Below are 26,346 nucleotides of genomic sequence, written 5' to 3' on the forward strand. Positions count from 1 at the left end.
GGAGGCTGTCAGGTTGCCGTGGTAGCAGCCTCCGGTTTCTCTTGCCGGCTGTCGCGTGTGTGTGTGTGTGTGTGTGTGTGTGTGCGTGTGTGTGTCAGGTATCGAACACGTGAACAGACGCGAGGGAAGGACGTGGTTTTGAGGACTAAAGTCGCACGCTGCGCAGGTCGACGGTTGCCGCCTTTTCGGCGCTGCTGGGTGACGATGGCAACCTTCATCCATCTTTGATCGAGGAGAGGAAAGGACGCGTCGGGAAGGAAAGGAGGCTGAAGGAGACAGGAGGGAGGATGAAGGGAGTGAGAGTCTAAAGCTGGCGTCTGGTAAGAATCTTTTTTTTTTTTTTTTACGTCTGCTGGCGCTGACCATGACACCCCCTAACCCCCGCATCAGGTGACTGTCAGTTCATAAAAACATGAAATAGGATTTAATCATGTGTCCAAACGTCTCAGCTGTGAGTCATCAGACGCTGACTGCGTGTCGACCACCTGAGCGGACGCCATCGGCGGTCAGGGTCAAAGGTGACCATGGCGGCCATCACTAAGACAAATTTGACCCCCCCCCCCCCCCAATACACACACAGACAATCGGCGTCGGCCAGGAAGCATTACATCATGCTTCCCCTGAGAGATGCTGCTGTTGCTAGGTTACAGTTGCCTGACTTCCTGTTCCATTTTTAGAGAGCCGGGAGTGGGGAGGGGAGACAAAGATTCGGTCAGAATGAAGAACGCTCGATCGAACTAAAACTAATTCCGGATTCGACACGTTTTTGACGAGAAAATGTCGCAAAATCCCTGTCTCATGTCAATTTACCGGCCGTCTCGGAACAATAATCCACACACTCATAAAAAAGCCTACTTTTGACACCGTAACAAAAATATTCTGTAAAATTTACGTTAAAAAACTGGCAGCTCAGAATTGACAATGTTTTCAATACAGATTTAGTCAATTGAAAAACTGTACCACGGTTATTCTTCACGGCAACATTTTGGCAAAAGTTTACCATAAAAACTACGGTAGATTTTCTTCGGCTTACCCGAGTCGTGGCGCGGTGGCAGCAGCCTAAGCAGAGAAGCCCAGACTTCCCTCTCCCCCGCTACTAGGTCGTGAGTTCAAACCCCGGCCGAGTCATACCAAAGACTATAAAAATGGGACCCGTTACCTCCCTGCTTGGCACTCAGCATCAAGGGTTGGAATTGGGGGTTAAATCACCAAAAATGATTCCCGGGCGCGGCCACCGCTGCTGCTCACTGCTCCTCTCACCTCCTAGGGGGTGATCAAAGGTGATGGGTCAAATGCAGAGAATAATTCCGCCACACCTAGTGTGTGTGTGACAGTCATGGGTACTTTAACTTGAACTTTACTTCATCCAGCTCCTCCCGGACATAGTCTCCCCAACGTGTCCTGGGGCTTTCCCCTTGCGGTCGCAGAGGCAAAAATAGACACAGGAGGAGTTCGGGGAAGCCATGGGAAACGACTCCTCGGACGGCTTCGAAGAGATTCTGGACCACCATCCGCCGCCTCAGGAGGGCGAAGCAGTGCACTGTCAACACCGTGAAAAGTGTGTGCTGCTGACCTCGACTGCGGATGTTGTGGATCGGTGGAAGAAATACTTCGAAGACCTCCTCAATCCCACCAACACGTCTTCTAATGAGGAAGCAGTGCCTGGGGACTTTGTGGTGGATTCTCCTATTTCTGGGGCTGAGGTTGCAGAGGTAGTTAAGAAGGGTGGGAGAGATCCGCCCAGAGTTCCTTAGGGCTCTGGATGCTGTGTCGTGGTTGACAAGACTCTGCAGCATTGTGTGGACATCGGAGACGGTGCCTTTGGATTGGCAGACCGGGGTGGTGGTTCCTCTATTTAAGAAAGGAAACTGGAGGGTGTGTTCCAATTATTGTGGCATCACACTCCTTAGCCTTTCCGGTAAGGTCTATTCAGGTGTACTGGTGAGGAGGCTACGTCCGATAGTCGGACCTTGGATTCAGCAGGAGCAGTGTGGTTTTCATCTTGGTCATGGAACTGTGGACCAGCTCTACACTCTCGGCCGTATCCTTGAGGGTGCATGGGAGTTTGCCCAACAAGTCTACATGTGTTTTGTGGACTTGGAGAAGGCATTCGACCGTGTCCCTCGGGAAGTCCTGTGGGGAGTGCTCAGAGAGTACGGGGTATCGGACCGTCTGATTGTGGCGGTCCGCTCCCTGTATGATCGGTGTCAGAGCTTGGTCCGCATTGCCGGCAGTAAGTCGGACCCATTTCCAGCGAGGGTTGGACTCTGCCAGGCTGCCCTTTGTCACCGATTCTGTTTACTACTATTATAGACAGAATTTCTAGGTGCAGTCAGGGCGTTGAGAGGTGCCAGATGTGGTCCTGCTGGCTTAATCTGACCAGGATCCTCAGCTCTCACTGGATCGGTTTTCAGCCAAGTGTGAAGCGACTCGGATGAAAGTCAGCACTGTCCATGATTTTTTCCCCGGGAAAGGGTGTTGTGCCATTTCCGGGTTGGGGAGGAATTCAAGTACCTTGGGGTCTTGTTCATGAGTGAGGAAAGAGTGGATCGCGAGATCGACAGGCAGATTGGTGCAGCGTCTTCAGTAATGCAGACCCTGTATCGATCCGTTGTGGTGAAGAAGGAGCTGAGCCGGAAGGCAAAGCTCTCAATTTACCAGTCGATCTACGTTCCCATCCTCACCTATGGTCATGAGCTTTGGGTTATGACCGAAAGGACAAGATCACGGGTACAAGCAGCCGACATTAGTTTCCTTTGTCAGGTGGCGCGGCTCTCCCTTAGAGATAGGGGGAGGAGCTCAAAGTAAAGCTGCGACTCCACCACATGGAGAGGAGCCAGATGAGGTGGTTCATCTGGTCAAAATGCCCCCCGAACGCCTCCCTGGGGAGGTGTCAAGCACCAAGTAATGACTAAGAAATTGGCAAAAAAAAAGTTAGCATGCTCACATGTCAACGTGAACATGCTAACAGCTAACGTGTCACACACCAAGTTTTATGACTGAGGTACGCTGGCAAAATTGCTAAAGTTAGCATGTTAATGTTGGCATGCGTTAGCTAATGTGCCAACGTTAACATAACAGTTAGCATATGCCACGAAATAGGTTAGAAGACTAAGGTGTGTGGCGGCAAAATTTGCTGGAAAAAGTTAGCACGCTAGTGTTAGAATGCTAACGTTAACGAAACGTTTTGAAGTTTGAACGGGATCAATCAGACGAACGATGTGGGAGTCATCGGCGGACCAAAACGCTACGGAACTATAATAATAAATGGATGAATTTTGTTGTAGCGTAACGTGTGACTGCTTTATCCAACCATTATAATTAGAGATGTCCGATAATATCGGACTGCCGATATTATTAAGATTAAAGATTAAAGTACCAATGATTGTCACACACACACTAGATGTGGTGAAATTTGTCCTCTGCATTTGTCCCATCCCCTTGGGGAGCAGTGGGCAGCAGCGGCGCCGCGCCCTGGAATCATTTTGGTGATTTAACCCCCAACTCCAACCCTTTGTTGCTGAGTGCCAAGCAGGGAGGTTATGGGTCCCATTTTTATAGTCTTTGGTATGACTCGGCTGGGATTTGAACTCCAACCTACCGATCTCAGTCAGCCGATAAATGCTTTAAAATGTAATATCGGATATTATCGGTATCGGTTTCAAAAAGTAAAATTTTTGACTTTTTATAACGCCGCTGTACGGAGTGGTATACGGACGTAGGGAGAAGTACAGAGCGCCAATAAACCTTTGCGTGCCGGCCCAATCACATAATATCTACGGCTTTTCACACACACAAGTGAATGCAATGCATACTTGGTCAACAGCCATACAGGTCACACTGAGGGTGGTAGTATAAACAACTTTAACACTGTTACAAATATGCGCCACACTGTGAACCCACACCAAACAAGAATGACAAACATTTCGGGAGAACATCCGCACCGTAACACAACATAAACACAACAGAACAAATATCCAGAACCCCTTGCAGCACTAACTCTTCCGGGACGCTACAATATACACACCCCCACCCCTCAACCTCCTCATGCTCTCTCAGGAAGAGCATGTCCCAAATTCCAAGCTGCTGTTTTGAGACATGTTAAAAAAAATAATACACTTTGTGACTTCAATAATAAATATGGCAGTGCCATGTTGGCACTTTTTCCCATAACTTGAGTTGATTTATTTTGGAAAACCTTGTTACATTGTTTAATGCATCTAGCGGGGCATCACAACAAAATTAGGCATAATAATGTGTTAACTCTACGACTAAGTATCGGTTGATATCGGAATCGGTAATTAAGAGTCGGACAATATCGGAATATCGGCAAAAAAGCCATTATCGGACATCTCTAATTATAATAATAAAAAATGTAAAATACATCCTGCACGCAGTTCAGCAAAGACAACATGCCACCAAATGAACAAATGTTATTAAGTTTTGTAGATCAGTGCTTATTCTGATGTTTAGGCCTGCAGAAGGTTTTGATGCCGGGAGGACCTCCCCACACTTTTTAGTAGCAATGAGAATTAAATCCACAGTTTGTATGGCAAAAATCAAACATGGATCAAATATATATATATTTTTAAATCAGATCTTAAACTGAAAAACTGGCAGCTCAAAAACCTAAAAACAATTAGAGCTCCCTATAGTGGTTAATTTATGTAACTACTTTTTAAGTCTGTGAACTGAATTTATTCATTTATTTATTTTTTTACATCACTTTATGCTAACAATATCATTGACTAAACAATTGTCAGCAACATTTGTGTTTAAAAATTCAGTAGGTAAAAAAAAGAAGTTAAAAACAATTTAGTTAAATTTTGCAAATGTCATTTTTAAAACATATTTTGCTCATATTTAAAGGCCAACTTCCTGTTCGTTTTCAGGTATGGGTTCTTGAAACTTTTTCGTGCGTCCAATCGCGATCAACGTCTCCAGCGATATTTGTCTCGATATGTGAAACTGGTGGGAGAGGCTATTTTTTTTATTACTCATTTCAAAGGTGGAGCCAATTTAAACATTTTATTTTGAGTCACCCCAAAATATAAAAAGGTCACATGACATCCTTGGCGTGCGTGTTTGTTCCTAAAACTAACAAGTCGCCTTCAGATTTGCTGCTCCATGGACATGGAATGAATAAAAGGATCTGAGGTTACCTGAACTCATCACTTTGGGGGAATTTCAGGCCATTTTAAAGGATCGAGAAACTTTATTTGGCACTTGTTTTTATTCAAACATTTTGTTTTTCCTATTGGTGTTTTTTTATATTAATGTCTTAAGTCATTTGTTCTTTAACTGTAGTGTGTGACTGCTCCTGATTTTTTTATTCTATTTAATTATGAAACATGTTTTTGCCGCCCTCTTGGACAGATTTTAATCTCAATTAGTTTTTACCGGATTGAATAAAGAACAATTTAAATGAAATTAGACTTTTTTTTTTGCCATATCTCGGGACATTTCCTGCATTTTGAAGGCATCAAAAAGATGTTGATATAGGAAGAATAATAAACACACATCCAATTAAATTTGGCCTCTGCTGTGTTTGCTCCGCTGCTCGGCCTTTAAAAATTAAGCGACATAAATTCAGTGTCCCAAAAATTTTTTTTCGTAATAAAAACACGAACCAACCTCAATAGGTACGGCTTATTTATGTGAAATTTACTGTTTTTATAGTAATGCACTGTAAAAAAAATAAAAATTATTTTTTTAAATCCCGTGAATATCTACATATTTTTTTACAGTGTACAAAGAACATCTATGAAGACCTTTCAATATATAAAACTCTATTCTTCCCAGCTGCTGCAGGAATCATGACGTCTCAAGAGGAGGCTTCGTCCTTCCGCAGGTTTTTCCGCTATGTAGAGGACAGCTGCCTTCGAGCGTACGACGATCTAGTCATCCAGAACGCGTCGGACATTTCCCGAGAGAGCGACCGCATTCGCAACAAGACCAACTGGACTTACTTGCAGGAAAAAAAACAGAAGAAGCGCCAAGGAGAAGAAATCAAACGGTACGCTTTTGTTATATTTGGGCTTAGCGAGTTTGGTCGCCTGCGACGATGTGGCGACTTGTCCAGAGTGTACCCCGCCTTCCGCCCAAATGCAGCTGAGATGGTCTCCAGCTAGGGGTGTAACGGTACACAAAAATTTCGGTTCGGTACATACCTCGGTTTAGACGTCACGGTTCAGTATATTTTCGGTACAGTAAGAAAACAACAAAATATAGATTTTTGGGTTATTTATTTACCAAATTTGCAAAATCTTCCACCAAAAATATTTTTCTTAGTGGAATATTTGATGTGAAGTAATGTGAACCTTGGATAGGTCAATAATTCATAATAACATTGATTTTGGTTCAATATTATGTTTTGAGCAATGACAGTTTGAAAGAAAAAAAAACAGCTTTGTTTTATTAGTCATTTTCTAAATTATATTTAACCTTTAAGCTTTTTTATTTCACTTTTATGTTTTTGTTTATTTAATAGTATTTTTAGAATGTGCCTTGGGCCTTTAAAACATTAGCTGTGGACCGCAAATGGCCTCCCGGGCACACTTTCGACACCCCTGCTATAGATAATACACAATTAAATGTGATAAATCTATGGATAAAAAGCAGAGCCTGGCGACGCATGCGCGTTTATCATAACTCTCTCTCTCTCTGCCCCTCCCTCACCAATGCTGCCGCGCGCACAATTTGTTTTGTTTTTAACCCCTTCTTAACCCTGAACGTACATTGAAAATACACGCAACCCTAACTCAAAATGCCGGACATTTGAGGCATTTAAGAAACTCCGCCCTGACAGCTCCGCAAAAGAGGACATGTCCGGTGAAAAGAGGACGTATGGTCAGTCTATCCTAGCCCGTTAGCTGCTAGCATGCTGTGTGTTGTGCCTCGGTGTGCATTGTTTACACAACGTGCGGTACGCTACTTAATGTGTCCGTGTGGAAACTCGTTCGGTACACTTCCGAACCGAATCGGAACCCCCGTACCGAAACGGTTCAATACCAATACACGTACCGTTACACCCCTAGCTCCAGCACCCCCCCGCAACCCCAAAAGGGACAAGCGGTAGAAAATGGATGGATGGAGTTTGGTCGCCAGAATGACAAGTTCTTAATGATCTCAACTGAAAGACTCAAAAATAATCCAAATACCATATTTTCCGGACTATATAGTGCACCGATATATAAGCCACACCCACTAAATTTTAGGAAAAAAGAATTTCCCCATATATTAGCCACACTAAGTCGCAGATATATATGTTGTGAAATTAGTTATTTAGTCTTAGACAAACTTTAATGATCCACAAGGGAAATTGTTCCACACAGTAGCTCAGTTACAATGATGGAAAGTGTAAGGATGGAAAGGACAATGCAGGTATAAATAGACTAAATATAGCAATATAAAATATAACATATACGTAATATATCTACAGTATATTATATATACTGATATATTATATTATGTCTATATCATATATACCAATGTTTTTCAACCTTTGAGCCAAGGCACATTTTTTTGCGTTGAAAAAATCCGGAGGCACACCACCAGCAGAAATCATTAAAAAACAAAACTCAGTTGACAGTAAAAAGTTGTTGTCGTAATTGTTGGATATGACTTTAAGCCATAACCAACCATGCATCAATATAGCTCTTGTCTCAAAGTAGGTGTACTGTCACCACCTGTCACATCACACCATGACTTATTTTTAGTTTTAGGCTGTTTTCCTGTGTCTAGTGTTTTAGTTATTGTCTTGCGCTCCTATTTTGACGGCTTTTTTTTGGTATTTTCCTGTAGCAGTTTCATGTCTTCCTTTGAGCGATATTTCCCGCATCTACCGTACTTTGTTTTAGCAGTCAAGAATATTTCAGTTGTTTTTATCCTTCTTTGTGGGGACATTGTTGATTGTCATGTCATGTTCGGATGTACATTGAGGACGCAGTCTTTGCTCCACAGTAAGTCTTTGCTGTCCTCCAGCATTCTGTTTTTGTTTACTTTGTAGCCAGTTCAGTTTTAGTCTCGTTCTGCATAGCCTTCCCTAAGCTTCAATGCCTTTTTTTAGGGGCACTCACCTTTTGTCTATTTTTGGTTTCAGCATTAGATATGGAAGAGTATTACACGGTTACTCTGCCGAGCTCTAGACAGTTCAGACACTCAACAACAACACATAATTGGCAGACTATAATTACTGGTTTGCATAAAACATTTTTAACCCAATAGGAGTAATTAGATAATCTCCCACGGCACACCAGACTGTATCTCACGGCACACTAGTGTGCCACGGCACAGTGGTTGAAAAACACTGATATATACAATACATAACAATTACCATGTACAATATTACAGTATATTTACACAGAAATATTTTATAAATGTTTAATTACATATCTTAATTGTTTCCAAACACGGCAGTAAAACGTCTGATCAAACAAAACAGAAGTCATCATCATGCACCCACTAGCTGTGCAAGCTAGCTCTCCAATCAGCTAAACAGATGTTTTGGTGAATTTACCGGGGAATTTGTGAAAATGAAACAATACAAAATGCCAATATAAGTTAATAATACTAACACAGACACTTGCAAACGTGTTAGCATATTAGCTAATGCTAACGACGCTAGCTTGATTACATGACGATAGCGCGTACAAATATGCATGAAAACACTCCTGCAGACATCACACATGGGACGGTTTAGAAAGCAAGAATTGTTTTAGTTATATTGTAAAATCTACAAACGTTGCTTGAAGTGACGAATGAAGAATCCACACGAGTAGAAACGCTATGGACAACTAGAAGACAAATGGCAATTATACTTCCGGTTGAAAGCTCTAAACAGGAAAAACACTGCACCGCCTGCAGTGAGCAAACTCGTCCAAAGGATGGCGCCATAGCCCAAACACCTTAGCGGTGTTTTTGTTAAACTATTGCATTATGGCCATCAGCAAAGAAAAAGCCCTAAATTAGCTGCACTGTTTTAGAAAGCGTGCAGTGTCGGGAAAAAATAGCGGCTTATAGTCCGGAATTTACGGTAATTGCTCACTCAGGCTCCTCCTACAACCCCCGGCAAAAATGATGAGTCAGCAGACTTGAGGGATGTTCAGTTGTTTCATTTTGTAGAAAAAATATAACAGACATGACAATCGTTTCAAACGACAACTTTCTGGCTTTAAGAAACACTAAAATAAAACAAAATAAATAGTTTAATTTTTACATCAAGCAGAGTGAAACAAATAACTCAATTCTAAGGGAAATATGGAATGACCCTGTAAATGTTCCATTCCAACCCAACACCTGCATTGGGTTAAATGTGGTCATTAGTCTGCAGTTAAAAAGGAGTGTTCACACCTTTGAGAGCAGTTGCAGCAGGTGGATAGACATGAATCATGGCTCCAACACGAGAGTCGTCCGTTGAAACAAAGGAGAGGAATACCAAAGTTCTTCAAGAAGGTCAAATGTTGCAAAAGATGTTGATTGTTCAGTCAGCTGTGTCTAAATTGTGGACCAATTCCCAACAACATGGGAAGCATACTGGTAGACCAAGGAACAGGTCCTGAAAACGGAAAATAAAGAGCAAAACAAATCAACATAACTGGTGTTTTTGAACAGGAAGAACGCGCTTAAAAGGGGAAATGAGATTTAAATACAGAAAAGCTCAACCAAAGCCGTCATTAACATCTCAACATTAAAAACAAGGTTCCAGTGGTGGACTTTGGATGAAAGTCATTCAGGTATACATTTGCATTGGGCAAAGTGATGATGTTGGAACTTTAGTTTTGGTTCCAATGACATTTATGAAGACGACTGCCTGAAGAAAACAGGCACATTCCCAGTCACTGATGACACGTGCTACATGTCAGCTAATGATGGCTGCCATTATTTCTTCAATAATTGACTTTGTGTCTTTAATTCCAACAATGGAAAGGACTTTTGGGGATGGCATCATTTTCAAGATGCTAACGCATCTAGCCACAGAGCTAGGCGTGTTACAACCTCTCTGGAAGAAAGTTAAAGTTAAAGTACCAATGATTGTCACACACACACTAAGTGTGGTGAAATTTGTCCTCTGCATTTGACCCATCCCCTTTTTCACCCCCTGGGAGGTGAGGGGAGCAGTGAGCAGCAGCGGTGCCGCGCCCGTGAATCATTTTTGGTGATTTAACCCCCAATTCCAACCCTTGATGCTGAGTGCCAAGCAGGGAGGTAATGGGTCCCATTTTTATAGTCTTTGGTATGACTCGGCCGGGGTTTGAACTCACAACCTACCGATCTCAGGGCGGAAACTCTAACCACTAGGCCACTGAGTAGGTGAACGATACATAAGGTCCATGTCACGTCCTGCAATGGGGCATGTGAGGTGGAAATGAAAGAAAAATGGTGGATGCCAAGACTCCAACCTGCAAAACCGACCTGACAACAGCAATCAGAGAAAGTTGGAGCAAGACTGATGAAGAGTTCTGTTGTCACTCGTTAAATCCATGCCTCAGAGACTGCAAGCCAGAGGTGGTGCAACAAAGTACTAGTGTTTTTTCTTTGTTCTTCACTTTGCTTGTCCCAAAAATTAAACTGATAGCTACAATTTATTTTCTTGATTTCTTTTAGTGGTACTTAAAGCCAGAATGTTGTCATGTCTGTCATCCAATGTTTCCCCTACATATTTAAACAACTGAATGAAAATTCTCCAAGTTTGCCGATTCATCATTTTATCAGTGGGTTGTAGTTAAGGGACTAGATTGTTTAGCCGTATGATAACATAGATGCTCTACAAAAACCAAGGTAACACAGTAACAACATCAGGCTCCATAACCCACTTCGGACGCATTTCATAAATGTTGCTCTACATTTATTTAGGACCGATGAAGAGGTTGCTGGTACAACAGAGACCACGCACTCCGGGAAACATTTCCGAATGGGTTTCATGACCATGCCGGCGCCACAGGACCGCCTGCCCACTCCAGGCCAGGGTTTCAGTGTTCGCTCGCAGTCCCTCAACTCGGTGGGCGGTGACGACGACGCCAACAACCGAAAACAACCGCCGCCCAAACCTAAGCGGGATCCCAACACCAAACTGAGTAGCAGCTCCGAGGCCCTTAACGGAGTCGCCATGACAGAAACTCAGGAGCAAGACGAAGGTGAACGCGACTCACAGGCTAGTTGGTCATCTTAAAGTTGATGTGTGGAGGTAACAGTGAAGCTGAGGCCAAAGAAGCCTTTGAAATGAAATACAGGACTGAGCAAAATCGGCCTTTAAAAACAAAACCACACGCAGACAACGGAACCCGCTTATGTTGAAAAACCGACATACAGTTCAACCAAATTACTGCAAAAGTTCTGTATAAAACGTCAACAAGATCCTTTGTCATCACCCATTGTCCTTGAGTCTCTGGACAGTCGCCATTGACGTCAGTCCCTCAGTCCAAATGGCGTCAACACAAACGGGTTTCACTGCAATCGTGGATATCAAACAATTAAAGGCCTACTGAAATGAAATTTTTGTATTTAAACGGGGATAGCAGATCCATTCTATGTGTCATACTTGATCATTTCGCGATATTGCCATATTTTTGCTGAAAGGATTTAGTAGAGAACATCGACAAAGTTCGCAACTTTTGGTCGCTGATAAAAAAAAAGCCTTGCCTGTACCGGAAGTAGCGTGACGTCACAGGTTGAAGGGCTCCTCACATTTCCCCATTGTTTACACTAGCAGCGAGAGCGATTTGGACCGAGAAAGCGACGATTACCCCATTAATTTGAGCGAGGATGAAAGATTTGTGGATGAGGAACGTGAGAGCGAAGGACTAGAGTGCAGTGCAGGACGTATCTTTTTTCGCTCTGACCGTAACTTAGGTACAAGGGCTCATTGGATTCCACACTTTCTCCTTTTTCTATTGTGGATCACGGATTTGTATTTTAAACCACCTCGGATACTATATCCTCTTGAAAATGAGTCGAGAACGCGAAATGGACATTCACACTGACTTTTATCTCCACGACAATACATCGGCGAAGCTCTTTAGCTACGGAGCTAACGTGATAGCATCGGGCTTAAATGCAGATAGAAACAAAAAAATAAGCCCCTGACTAGAAGGATAGACAGAAGATCAACAATACTATTAAACCATGGACATGTAACTACACGGTTAATGCTTTCCAGCCTGGCGAAGCTTAACAATGCTGTTGCTAACGACGCCATTGAAGCTAACTTAGCTACGGGACCTCGTCAGAGCTATGATAAAAACATTAGCGCTCCACCTACGCCAGCCAGCCCTCATCTGCTCATCAACACCCGTGCTCACCTGCGTTCCAGCGATCGACGGAGCGACGAAGGACTTCACCTGATCATCGATGCAGTCGGCGGCTAGTGTCGGATAGCGCGTCTGCTATCCAAGTCAAAGTCCTCCTGGTTGTGTTGCTGCAGCCAGCCGCTAATACACCGATCCCACCTACAGCTTTCTTCTTTGCAGTCTTCATTGTTCATTAAACAAATTGCAAAAGAGTCACCAACACAGATGTCCAGAATACTGTGGAATTTTGCGATGAAAACAGAGCTTTTTGTATTGGATACAATGGTGTCCGAATACTTCCGTTTCAACCATTGACGTCACACGCATACGTCATCATACATAGACGTTTTCAACCGGAAGTTTCGCTGGAAATGTAAAATTGCACTTTATAAGTTAACCCGGCCGTATTGGCATGTGTTGCAATGTTAAGATTTCATCATTGATATATAAACTATCAGACTGCGTGGTCGCTAGTAGTGGCTTTCAGTAGGCCTTTAAAAACAAACTGACCAATGTGCCACGAAACTTCGATTAATTCCAAACTGTGGATTCTGGGATTCGTTCAGTTATTCTAAACTTGCAGACATTGCTTGAGCAAAAGCTGGATTGAGACCTCCATGTAACTGCTAGACTTCAGCTTCCGGTTTCGGTTCCAAGCTTGTTACAGAGAAGTATCTGCAATGAGCCAATCTGTCCGCATGATGGTGCCGTTTCTACAAACGATAACAGTTAGCATGTTTAGCTTCCCAGGGTAAACTTGCTAACTTGTCGTTTTTCCACTTAAAGCTCACTTCCATTCGGGCTCTGAGGACTACAAGAGGACGCCTCCTCCCAAACCCAGACGGAACCCAAACACGCAGCTGAGCTCGTCCTTTGATGACACATATGTGTGTACTAATGTTGGCCACAAAAGGGCTCCCCCGCAGTGGGACAAGTCGTCCTCGCCGAGCCAGCATTCGGCTTCTGGAGACGACGCCGAGTCGGTTTACATCGAAATGATGGGGAATGTTCTGCGAGAGTTGAAGAGCCAAGAGGCGGCGGACGACGAGCAAAACGAATCTGTGTATGAGGAAATGAAGTACCCGGCTTCGGAGGACTCGGCCGTAGACTCGGATTCCTGTGTGTCGAGTCACTCTGGCTCTCTGTGCCACATCCCGCAACCTTTCCCCAACCTCTTGACGCACCGGCCGCCGTTGCTGGTGTTCCCCGCAGCCCCCGCTCAATGTTCCCCCAATTCGGACGAATCACCCCTGACCCCGGTTGACGTCACCCAACTGTCCATGTTGGAAAAGACCACTTCCAGCAAGTCAGGCGAACAATCCAGAAGTTCAAAAACCAGCGAAGACGATCGTCCCTCCACTTCCACCATAACTTCTTCAGGCCGATCTTCCGCCCCACCAATTCCGTCCAACGTGTACAAGTCCTCTAGCTCCTCCCATAATGGTTACGGGTACCCCCGAAGCCAATCGGCATGCCCCTCCCCTGTGAGCATAGCTCGCTCCCTAACTCCGCTCAACGTGAAGAGGCCACCGCCCTACGATGCCTTGATGGCGGGAGTCAATATGCCCGTTTCGTCCCCGGTATCAACACGGTCCCAAGAGGGCGGGGTAACGCACAAGAACTTGTCTCCCTACAGCTCCATGCAAAACCTGTCGGCGAGGTTGCAGACGCCAACCAGTCCGACGGACGAGTCCACCAACACCTCATATTCCTCCGGTAAACAGGTGTCCAGAAAGGGCTCAAGCAGCAGGAGAAGCAGGCAACGTGAAGGTATGACACAGTAGTTCTAATGCAGTACGGTAGTACTATTAGATGTTTTTAGAAATCAACGTGAAGCTACGACATAGTACTAATGCAGTACTATCAGAGGTTTTTAGAAATCAACGTGAAAGGTACGACACATAGTACTAATGAAGTACTATCAGAGTTTTAGAAATCATTGTGAAGGTGCGACACATGGGTTATACTTGTATAGCGCTTTTCTACCTTCAAGGTACTCAAAGCGCTTTGACAGTATTTCCACATTCACCCATTCACACACACATTCACACACTGATGGAGGGAGCTGCCATGCAAGGCGCTACCAGCACCCATCAGGAGCAAGGGTGAAGTGTCTTGCCCAAGGACACAACGGACGTGACTAGGATGGTAGAAGGTGGGGATTGAACCCCAGTAACCAGCAACCCTCCGATTGCTGGCACGGCCCCTCTACCAACTTCGCCACACCGTCCCCATAGTACTAATGCAGTACTATCAGAAGTTTTTAGAAATCAACGTGAAGGTACGACACATAGTACTAATGCAGTACTATCAGAGGTTTTTAGAAATCAACGTGAAGGTACGACACAGTACTAATGCAGTACTATCAGGTTTAGAAATCAACGTGAAGGTGCGACACATAGTACTAATGCAGTACTATCAGAAGTTTTTAGAAATCAACGTGAAGGTACGACACATAGTACTAATGCAGTACTGTCAGGTTTAGAAATCAACTTGAAGGTGCGACACAGTAGTACTAATGCAGTACTATCAGAGGTTTTTAGAAATCAACGTGAAGGTGCAACACATAGTACTAATGCAGTACTATCAGAAGTTTTTAGAAATCAACGTGAAGGTACGACACATAGTACTAATGCAGTACTGTCAGGTTTAGAAATCAACGTGAAGGTGCGACACAGTAGTACTAATGCAGTACCATCAGAAGTTTTTAGAAATCAACGTGAAGGTACGACACATAGTAGTAATGCAGTACTATCAGAAATTTTTAGAAATCAATGTGAAGGTACGACACATAGTACTAATGCAGTACTATCAGAAGTTTTTAGAAATCAACGTGAAGGTACGACACAGTACTAATGCAGTACTATCAGGTTTTTAGAAATCAACGTGAAGGTACGACAGTACTAATGCAGTACTATCAGGTTTAGAAATCAACGTGAAGGTGCGACACAGTAGTACTAATGCAGTACTATCAGAGGTTTTTAGAAATCAACGTGAAGGTACGACACAGTACTAATCCAGTGCTATCAGAGGTTTTTAGAAATCAACGTGAAGGTACGACACAGTAGTACTAATGCAGTACTATCAGAGGTTTTTAGAAATCAACGTGAAGGTACGACACATAGTACTAATGCAGTACTATCAGAGGTTTTTAGAAATCAACGTGAAGGTGCGACACATAGTACTAATGCAGTACCATCAGAGGTTTTTAGAAATCAACGTGAAGGTGCGACACATAGTACTAATGCAGTACCATCAGAGGTTTTTAGAAATCAACATGAAGGTGCGACACATAGTACTACTAATGCAGTGCCATCAGAGGTTTAGAAATCAACATGAAGGTACGACACATAGTACTAATGCAGTACCATCAGAGGTTTTTAGAAATCAACGTGAAGGTGCGACACATAGTACTACTAATGCAGTGCCATCAGAGGTTTAGAAATCAACATGAAGGTACGACACATAGTAGTACTAATGCAGTACAGTAGTACTATCAGAGGCTTTTAAAAATCAACATCTCAGGGTCTGCGGTTTTTGTCTCTGCAGGCGAGTCCAGGTCAGTCAGACCGGAGTGCAAGGACAGAGACAGTAACGGACGGTTCAGTCCAGTTTCCAGTCGGATGGGGAGATCTTCCGTTAGCCCGACTTTGATGTTTGCAGGATCGGGAGGTGAGGCTGTCGCTCCTCCATGTTTGTATTGAGTATTTAGAAAGCTGACCAGGACTCCTCGTTTTCGGAGACATTTTGAGAGCTAAAAATGTGAGTGGTCTGTAAACCTGGACTATACATCCATCTGTGTACGTGGTCTTGATTTGGGTCCAGCATCAATGGGAACTGGGTCTTACATTTCAATTCTCTAGCAAGGGTCCACATTTTTAAACATGGACTCCTATTTGATGCAGCCAGTATCTAAGTAACTCCACTAGAGAACATTGAAGTGAAGAAAGCAGTCCATAGTTTGTTAATATGTGTCTCCTCTTTTATACATTTGTACAACTTTTGCTCATTTCATTTTGTTTGGGAATTTGAAATGATTGCTGACAATGTATTCAAATGTTCTGAAATATTTTAAAACCTCTTTTAATCAAGTCCATATAATTATATTACAATCAGTTGAGGTTTTGGATTTGCATTTATTCCTGATTTTGACAATTTCCTTTCCTGTCACGTAGGAAGCCAGCAGTCTGAAGTTAGGAAGGCTGACATTTTCTCATAATCAAGCAAATGTTTGGGTGTTAATTTTCTTGCATTCTGTGTTCTTTAGAAGCCTCAAAATGTTCTACTTGATGGCTCTTCTGATTCACAACAAAACTTTGGCTGTTTTGCACAGGACATACCATTATTGTGCAAGAATGGACAGATTTGACGGTTTATTATCATCAGCCATATTTAATCCTGTAGTTTAGCAGAGTCAGCATATCCACATTAGTGTTTGGTGTCTGATTGTTGCCTGCAAATGACTAAAATGTTTGCTTTTTGGCAGAATCCAAGTGTGTGAGTAAACTGGGTCGCTCAGCATCAACATCAGGTGTGTCTTCACCTGGTTCCATGCCACATCATCCCGCCCTCAGCCAGGTAAAAAGCATGATACAAGTGCACCAATAAATTACACCTTTAACAAGATAATTTATTTCACTAAAGTGCTACTTTATAATAAAAGTCTTTTTTTTTGTTTTAGACTGAATTAAACTCCTGAAATCAAATACAATTTGCACAATTTTACTTATTTAAAAAGGGGAACTTTGCCCATCATTCGCAATCCTTATTTAAGACAAACACATTTCTCTTTTATGCATTCTAAGTCAAATAAAGGCTAGCAAAAGTCAGCTAACGATGGATATCACGGGATTCATGATGTCATTTGTCTATTGCGCCCACAATACTCCATTTACATGTTGTGACCTGAATATTAACCAAGTATGAGCAATTTTGTTATTATAAGCTCAAACGCCAAGGAACTACTTTTAGTGGCGCCTAGATCACAGGGCGCTAACTAGCGTATGCTGCTACATTGCCTCGGAGTTGGTGAAAGTTAATTCTAGATGATAAATCATGCCTCTCACCTGGATAGTAGAAGGTTGTGGACATAAACCGGCATGTTGGTTAACTTCGACATCCAACTTAGACCCAAAAAATGCACTCTCCGTGTAAACTGTATCGCTGTTGATCAAGCAAGGGACGGCGTGGCGAAGTTGGTAGAGTGGCTGTGCCAGCAATCGGAGTGTTGCTGGTTACTGGGGTTCAATTCCCACCTTCTACCTTCCTAGTCACGTCCGTTGTGTCCTTGGGCAAGACACTTCACCCTTTGCCTCTGATGGCTGCTTGTTAGCGCCTTGCATGGCAGCTCCCGCCATCAGTGTGTGAATGGGTAAATGTGGAATTACTGTCAAAGCGCTTTGAGTACCTTGAAGGTAGAAAAGCGCTATACAAGTATAACCCATTTATCATTTATAAGCGTGCGTTGCATTCGCGTGTGTGTGCGTACAGAAGCCGATCATATCTTGTGACTGGGCCGGCACGTTTTTAGAAGGGATGAAAAGCGGACGTGACGACAGCTCGTAGAGGACGTTAAAAGCAGTGCCTGTAAGGCACGCCCCCAAGACTGTGGAGTACGAGATATGACTGATGAACACCTTCGTTCGATAATGAAGGTTGCCTCAGCTCAAAGCCTGAGCCTGACATTAATGAACTAGCATCCAAGAAAAGATGGCAGGTATCTGGCTTAGGCACATCAGATTAGATCAGTGTTGCAAACTGAGCAGTTTAAAGTCCAGAATGGTTGATTTATTCATTATTTTATTTTCAAATTTATTAGCCTGTGGAAAAAGTTAATGTTGATATTTACCTCAGAAGGCTGCAAATAGAAAAGAGGCATTCAGTTTTTATTTAAAATTTGATATGCCATTGATATTTTTTAATTATTTTTATTAGTGAGAGCAGACATTGCACAGGAAGTGATTGTTTTATTATGTTTGTAGTTTTGTATATCTTGTTTAGCACTTAGCAATACTGCTACTTGCTGGATCTACTGATCCCTCAGATTCTAGAATTTGTAGGTCAGTCCTCATATTCAGGCTCAAAAATAGAAGTTTCTGGATCATCATTTGTTCCAATGTAGTGTTTGTTTTCTCTCATCAAGTCTTCTTCATTTGGATAAGGAAGATGATTAGAGCAGTGTTTCCCACACATTCATTTATTTGTGGCGGCCCGCCACGAAAGAATTAAGGTCGCCACAAATAATTTTTTTTTTTGTCCTGTCCAGCTTCTCAGGCAAATCATATAGTTGATGTAGATGCCCATATCGGCTGTTCAGATTTACTTAACAAAAGAGAAGTGTAGGATCAAGATTTTTGGAGCTCTTTGTTCAGTGGATCAGATGTTTGATGAAGCTTTGTGTCTATCTACCACCACTACTATTTTCTGTTTATTTGTTACTGACTGTGGCAGGACACTTCTGCCTCACTTTATGTTGCTGGTAAATAATATGGTTGTAGTAGTAGGCTAAAGTTAAATTATTTAGTATGCACTAATTAAAGGGGCAGAGCTTTAAGAGACATTTTAGCTTTTATATTTTTATAAGATATATTTTTGTAAGAGCCACAATTAATAAATATATTTCAGTGAATAACTTATAGTTCAAATCTGTATATAAATATGTACATAAAGTGTTGTAATTATATTGTAAAATGGATGGATGGATGGACGTTTAAAACAAAACTGTTATTAGTAAGTATACATTTTTTGAGCCTTTTTAGAGAAAATCATATTGTAGTAAATTATGCAAATTACTATATGATGCCATGGTGACCACGCCCATAGCCACGCCCCCACAGGTATCTTGGCAGTTTATGGGAAACACTGTAGAGGTATAACCACTATACAGCTGGGCAAGTGTTTAACAGCCAACTGACCAAGCTCTCGTCCACAGCTGCCAGACCACCATTCCCATTAGGATAGCGGTATATGGGATAGGATGTTATGATGTGGTTAGCAGTCTGCACCACACTCGCATGCCGCAGATGAAGCCATACCTTATTTGCACATAGTTGAGCAGAGGAGGCAAAGGCGATTAAGCCTGACCCAAGCAGGCCTGGGAAAGCCTATTCCCCGGTGGTGATGTACTGGCCTCAGGGATGTAATCATGGAGAAGGTGCCTAGGCTTCAGTGCTCGGCGTGCAAGAGACAGTGTGGCTCTATTGCAACGAAGCTCAGATGGTTGAATACCTGCTAAGATGGAAAGATTGTCTGTTGGTGTGGGACGCAGGCATCCAGTCACTAAATGCAAAGCGTCGTTAATCAGCTTATCTATGAGACGAGTGTGAGCACCATGTCACCAAGCAGGTGTGCAGTACTCTGCAGCAGAGTGGACCAAGGCAAGGGTTGCTGTAGGAAGTGTAACACCGCCAGCACCCCAGCTAGATCCAGCCAGTCGTCTCAAAAGCCCAAGGCGCGTTGGCTTTTTGCGCAGTGACTCCAGGTGTCGGCGAAATGTGAGTGCCCTGTCCAACTTAATGCCGAGATATGTTTGTTCGGCAGAAAAGGTTAGACAATGTCCTTCAACAGCGATGCTAAGCCTCCCTGTTGTAAAGGTGGAACGGCTGCCGTCACCGTTTCGGTTACACTGAGCTTCAACTTCCATTTCTGGAGATAAGTGGATAAGGTCGCCATGTCCTGGGTAAGAGATCCCTTCAACTCCTGCCATAATTGCCAAGTCGTCTGCATATACAAACTTGTTGGCAGTTGTTACATGTGTAGATGTTAAATAAGAGGGGAGCCATGACTGATCCCTGAAGGACGCCCTTTCGGAGACGTCGCAACTTGCTTTTTGGGCCATCACCAGTGGTAAGGGTGAAACTGCGGTTTTGTACGAGTTCCATGGTCAAAGAGACCATGTGCCTGTCCGGAAGTAGGTGCAAAAGCTTGCAGGGAAGACCACGGTGCCAAACAGTATCGTAGGCTGCTGTGAAATCAACAAACACAGCACCTGCTTTATTCTTGGCCGAGAAGCTGTCCTCAATTTCTTGACTCCACGGTTGATCTTCTGTGTAAAATCCAGCTTGCTCTTGAGGGAGCAGCGGATCGATAATAGGTTTGACATGAGCATTGATCAGTCTTACCAGGATTTTGAAAGGTATACACAAAAAAGAGAGAGATAGGTCTATAACTCGTTGGATCCTCTAGTGGCTTCATCGGCTTTAGGATGGCGACCACTAATGCTCTTCTCCAGATTTTTGGAAGTTTGAGTGTGCACATGCAGGAAGATAGGAACTTGTTTAGTCAGGACTTTAGAACAGGTCCGGCAGAGATAATCAGCTCTGGGCAGATTGAATCAGGCCCCGGAGCTTTTCCAGACTTAAGTAACTGGAGTAAAATCTTCAGAGATCGTTTCACCAGGGGGTGTAGGGATCCTCCAGAGTTTAGCCACCTCCTTGTTCACAAGTTTGGCTGATTCACGATCTTCTATTCCATAGACCCCATTCTTTGCCAATTGCGATGCAATAGAGTTTGCAGAGTGGGGCATGGGTGATGTCTGGATCTGCCAGTCGTGGTGTTGACTGTATTCCATGCTAGCCGGTTGGAGTGCGTGAAGTCGATGGTGTTGACAGCCTCTGACCAACGCTCTCTTCGCTTTTCATCAAGTCGAGCATGCAGTGCAGAAGCAGCGGTGCCTGACGCTTTGCCCTGCGGGGCCTTCAAGAAGACCTGGTAGAGGCTCTCACACTCCGCATCCCAGCACGGTCTGTAGTTATTTCTTCGACCGCGTGGGATTGATCTCTTAGCTGCTGCTAGGATGGCATGACAAAAGTCCTGGTATGCCTCATCAACAAAGGAGATGGTACGTCCTGGGCAAGCTTGTTTGTAATGAGGCTATAACGTTTCTAATTGGCCCTGCGGAAGTTCCAACGCTTATGTGGCTCGCTTCGGACTGGGACCATAGTTCTTGAGGCCGTTACAAGTGAGGGTCGATGTTGGGACCTTGGAAACTTCTCCAAGACACGTCTGTCCAAGTGCCAGCTATTTAGACCAGATCTGGATTACTTCCGGTGTTCCAGCGGCCAGAGAAGAAGCTAGGGGCATCCCCTTGGGGTGGAACTTTAGCCCCAGTTTGTGTGCTGGCAATTGAAGTCGCCAGCATAGATACTGGGGTGTGGAAAGACCGGGATGGCTGCTGTTAATCGCGAGGTCGGTCGCTTGTAAACATTGACAATTTTTAATGCCATCAATTAAGGCTGAAACGACGCGTCGACGTAGTCGACGTCATCGGTTACGTAAATACGTTGACGCCGTTTTTGTGCGTCGACGCGTCGCATATTTACGTCACACTACCGTCATGGCGGAGCGCAAAGCAGACTGTGCGAGCGAGGGGGGAAAAATCACGCCAAAAGTGGTCAAAAGTGTGGGAGTATTTCAATACACAGCCTAATAATGTTGTTGTATGCACACTGTGTCGAGCGGAAATGGCCTATCATAGCAGCACAACGGCTATGAACGAACATTTGAAAAGAAAACCATCAACTAGTCAATCGTCCGCGCGAGTATACGTTGTCATCATTACACAAAAACATGAATGTGTCATTTGTATCTGCTAGGGGTGTAACGGTACGTGTTTTGTATTGAACCGTTTCGGTACGGGGCTTTCGGTTCGGTACGGGGGTGTACCGAACGAGTTTCTAAGCTAAAGCTAACTTTAGCTGCTAAAGTGTTAACAAGCTGCTTCGCTCCTTCTGCGGCTGCCTCTGTCTCAGCACGCAGCATTGTCCCACCCACACAACCATCTGATTGGTACACACAAAGAGTTATACAAAGCGTTATCAGCCAATCAGCAGTGCGTATTCAAAACGTTACCAGCCAATCAGCAGTGTGTATTCAGAGCGCATGTAGTCAGCGCTTCAGCGTGGAGCAGATAGGTGTTTAGCAGGTGAGCATCAGGCAGCGGACTCTCCCCAAATGATAATAAACACCTCCCAGTCAACTACTAGTAACATCACTATGAGCTAGGGATGGGCGATACCACACTTTTAGGATTCGATACGATACCGATACTTTATCTTGCCTTTTCATCGATACCGATACCGATACCATTAATTTCTTATTGGCAATTTTTGTCAGTCAAAAATATTATTACTATTGTTATTATTTAAGACAAATCACAAGACAATATATAATAAAAGTAAAATTAAAATAAATAACATAAATATGAAAAATAAATTAAATATTATATATAATAATAATTATATATTAGGGCTTTCCAATTAACTGTCAAATCCGAATCGCAAGAAGCTGCAGTTATTTTTTAAAGTTTGTGATATAATTAGCAATTAATGAAATATGAAATAGGCTAATGTTTTCGAAATGTAAGAAATCATGTTACAGATTAAAACCAAAATCACAATCAATCATATATTCAAGCTTTTCTTGGGAAAAAATAAAACTGTAATGCAAAGATGAAGAATCTCCAAATTGTATCTCTTTCTTATCTTGTTTTAAATACTCAAGCAATTTTCAACTAACAGTAAATTCCCCTGTGTGGAAATTATTTGAATTTAGGATAATCATTTAAACAAAAATATTCAGTAAACATTACTAAAAAAACAAAAAAACAATGCCTGTTTTAAGTCAACAATTGGACAACACTGGATATGCCTGGCTGCATCGTTGTCGGCTGGCTGTGTGTGTGTTGCACGTTGACGACGCTCATTCGCTGTCTCCTGTCACGTGACTGGGCCAGCTCTATACTCTGCCAGGTACAGGGGTGTCCCAGCACATAGTAAGTTAAGTAAGTCATCAAAAACATCTGAAAGTGATGCTTGCACCCCCCACACGCCGTTTTTTGGTTTATATCGATACTTTTTTCAGAAAAGTGATGCCAAATGAGTAGCGTGTGAGTATCGATATATCGATACCACAGGATCGATACGCACATCCCTACTATGAGCCCGTTGACCTTCTAGGAATATAAACTGGAGCTCAGCTCACTCGCAGTCCTGGCTTGAGGTGAAGGCTACCGGTAATTAGCTCTCAGTTCCAGCCACATCGACCCCTTCTGAGCGCCTATTTTCAGCTGCTGGGAATATTGTAAACAAGAAAAGAACCAGAGCATGTAGACATGCTAACCTTTCTTCATTACAACTGTTAGTCACTCACTGGAATGAGTAGAATTGGTTATTGTATACTGTGTTGGACTGGATGTTTATTTTGCACATTTTAAAAGCAATACTTAATGTTTACAGTGCTCCAGAATATTTAGATTGGCACTTTTTTGTATTGGATGTTTATCTTTATTTTTGCACATTTTAAAGCAAAATAAGCAATACTTTTACTTTTGAAATGCTTATACTATTGCAGAATATTACGATTTGCACTGGATGTTTACTTTTATATTTGCACATTAAAAAGCAAATAAGCTACTTTTAATTTTGTTAAATGTTAAAAGTTTTAAATGTTTACATTGTTACAGAATATTTTGTCATGTTGTTGTCAATGTTGACTGAGTGGCCATACTTCTTTTTTTTTTAAATAAAAGCCATGCCTTTTGAAAAAACTGGCCTACATTTATTTTTTCATTTTCATTTTGAATAAAAAAATAATCGGCAAAAGGAAAAATAATCTATAGATGAATCGAAAAAATAATCTATAGATTAACCGATTAATCGAAAAAATAATCTATAGATTAATCGATAGAAAAATAATCGTTAGCTGCAGCCTTACCATCAATGTCCACGGATAACCACTCAATTGCCGATTCACTTGAAGATCGAGCGACAATGGTCCATCTAAGCTTCTTATGGACAAACGTTGCAAGGCCATGCTTCCTGCTTAGGACCGATCAGACTAGTGTAAAATTTGGAATCACTAACCGGTCTGCACTGTAGTAGGATGCCAAGGGCTTTATGCCTGATGGCCAGCTGGCTGGTGACACAGATCTAGCTTGCGGTTAAGCCCTCGATGTCGAGCTGCAAGATGTTGGGCAGTGATAACCCGCAGGGAACACCTTTAAGTTTGTCACCTCTTTGCTTCCGGGGCCGAGGGTCTATCCTTTTACCACCCGGGAGCGTCTGTTTATTCATCATTAGCCTAGAAGTCATTGAATTGTTTCCGGTTTTCTCATCGGGTCTGACATGATTAGTAGTGATGTTTAAAATTAGCAAAATGTTCTCATTCAAGCTTGAGCTTCAAGAGGCAGTCACCTGAAATGGTTTTCACTTCACAGGTGTGCTTGAAGCTCATCGAGAGAATGCAAAGAGTGTGCAAAGCAGTAATCAGAGCAAAGGGTGGCTATATTGAAGAAACTAGAATATAAAACATGTTTTCAGTTATTTCACATTTTACTCCACATCTGTTCATTCATAGTTTTGATGCCTTCAGTGACAATCTACAATGTAAATAGTCATGAAAATAAAGAAAACACATTGAATGAGGAGAAGGAGTGTCCAGACTTTTGGCCTGTACTGTATATACTTAAAGCATGTATATAAAACCTTGGAGGATCCCGTTACCTCCATTGTTAGCTTACTCTTGCTAGTGTTTATTTACGTGTTAGAATGCATCAAAACTGTTTTTGTCTTACATAAGGACTGCGAAATATAGAAACAATTCCACACAAAAAAAAAAGGTGCAGTTGCCCTCTACGATTTTCAATGTTGGACAAACTGATGTTTTTATTTTGTTTTTCAACCTCCATTTGTCTTTTATGGTTTTCTTGAACGATTCAAACACGTAAAGGCTGAATACCAGTTTATGTATCCGTTAAAGAAGAAAATATTCACGTTTAAGTGACAGCAGTCTTTGGCCCCGCCCCTTAGATGCCGTGGCTGTGTGGCGACACCACCATGCTGGAGATGATCGAGAAGAAACGAGTTCTGTGTTGCGAGATCAAGCGGCGCCAGCGACCCGAGAAGAACCTCAGCAAACAGGACAGCATGCCCATCCTGCCCAGCTGGAAGAGGAAACAGCCACCGCCATATTTAGCCCCGCCCACTGCTGCCAGCCAATCGTCTGCAGTGGCGTGGGACACCTCCATCTGAGCACGTGCAAGGTTTTTGCTTTGTTGCACTTTACAAGAAATTGATAGGGGAACCTGCTTATGGCAACAACTCAAACAACTGCTTAAGTCTACCTACATGGTCCACCCAAAGTACTGTCCCCAGCACCATCACATATGGACAGTGACTTCCTGTTCAGCACAAAATAAAAGCACGGCAGCATTAACTTGAAATTCGCATAGATTGATCTACCGGTATTCAGACCTATATACACACACACACACACACACGTATACCCCCCCACCCAACACATATATACACACTCACACACATACCGCCCACTAGTGCTGGGCAATATGGAAAAAAAAAAAGTATATTACGATATGGATCATTTTATATCACGATATGAACTATATACCACGATATAGCTATGGTACGCTTTCAGTTCTATGAAAAATTTAACATACATGACCACTTGCCTTTATTCTCACTTTATTTGCAAGTGAAATAAACAAATACATTTGGTTTAGCAAACAATAGCAACAAAACACATTTTAAGTTTTTAAAACACATTTAAGTTTTTTTTTAAAGTTTTACAAGTATTCAAGTCTCTCTGAAGTGCAGTCACAACGCTAGATCATAACTAAAAATAAACCAATACTTTTGGTATCAGATGTAAACAATTGCAATAAAAAAAAAAATTAGGGATGTCCGATAATGGCTTTTTTGCCAATATCCGATATTCCGATATTGTCCAACTCTTAATTACCGATATCAACCGATACCGATATATAGTCGTGGAATTAACACATTATTATGCCTAATTTGGACAACCAGGTATGGTGAAGATAAGGTCCTTTTTAAAAAAATTAATAAGATAAGATAAATAAATAAAAAACATTTTCTTGAATAAAAAAGAAAGTAAAACAATATAAAAACAGTTACATAGAAACTAGTAATTAATGAAAATGAGTAAAATTAACTGTTAAAGGTTAGTACTATTAGTGGAGCAGCAGCACGCACAATCATGTGTGCTTACGGACTGTATCCCTTGCAGACTGTATTGATATATA

At 42.5% G+C, this 26,346-nt stretch overlaps 1 protein-coding gene across 2 annotated transcripts; it reads left to right on the forward strand.

The window, feature by feature from the left end:
• Positions 1-61: 61 nt before the first annotated feature.
• Positions 62-26,067, forward strand: nyap2a (neuronal tyrosine-phosphorylated phosphoinositide-3-kinase adaptor 2a). 2 transcript variants are annotated; one of them, XM_062060855.1, is made up of 7 exons: positions 62-320; positions 5,803-6,016; positions 10,855-11,135; positions 13,074-14,057; positions 15,837-15,959; positions 16,774-16,865; positions 25,094-26,067. In XM_062060855.1, exons 2-7 carry the CDS (start codon positions 5,817-5,819, stop codon positions 25,313-25,315), a joined length of 1,902 nt encoding a protein of 633 aa, XP_061916839.1. In that variant the 5' UTR covers positions 62-320; positions 5,803-5,816; the 3' UTR covers positions 25,316-26,067. The 2 variants fall into 2 exon arrangements, with proteins under 2 accessions (XP_061916839.1, XP_061916841.1); XM_062060857.1 differs by lacking the exon at positions 5,803-6,016.
• Positions 26,068-26,346: the final 279 nt, after the last annotated feature.

This window comes from Entelurus aequoreus, linkage group LG10 (assembly GCF_033978785.1).
Source record: "Entelurus aequoreus isolate RoL-2023_Sb linkage group LG10, RoL_Eaeq_v1.1, whole genome shotgun sequence".
Classification (NCBI taxonomy): Eukaryota; Metazoa; Chordata; class Actinopteri; order Syngnathiformes; family Syngnathidae; genus Entelurus; species Entelurus aequoreus.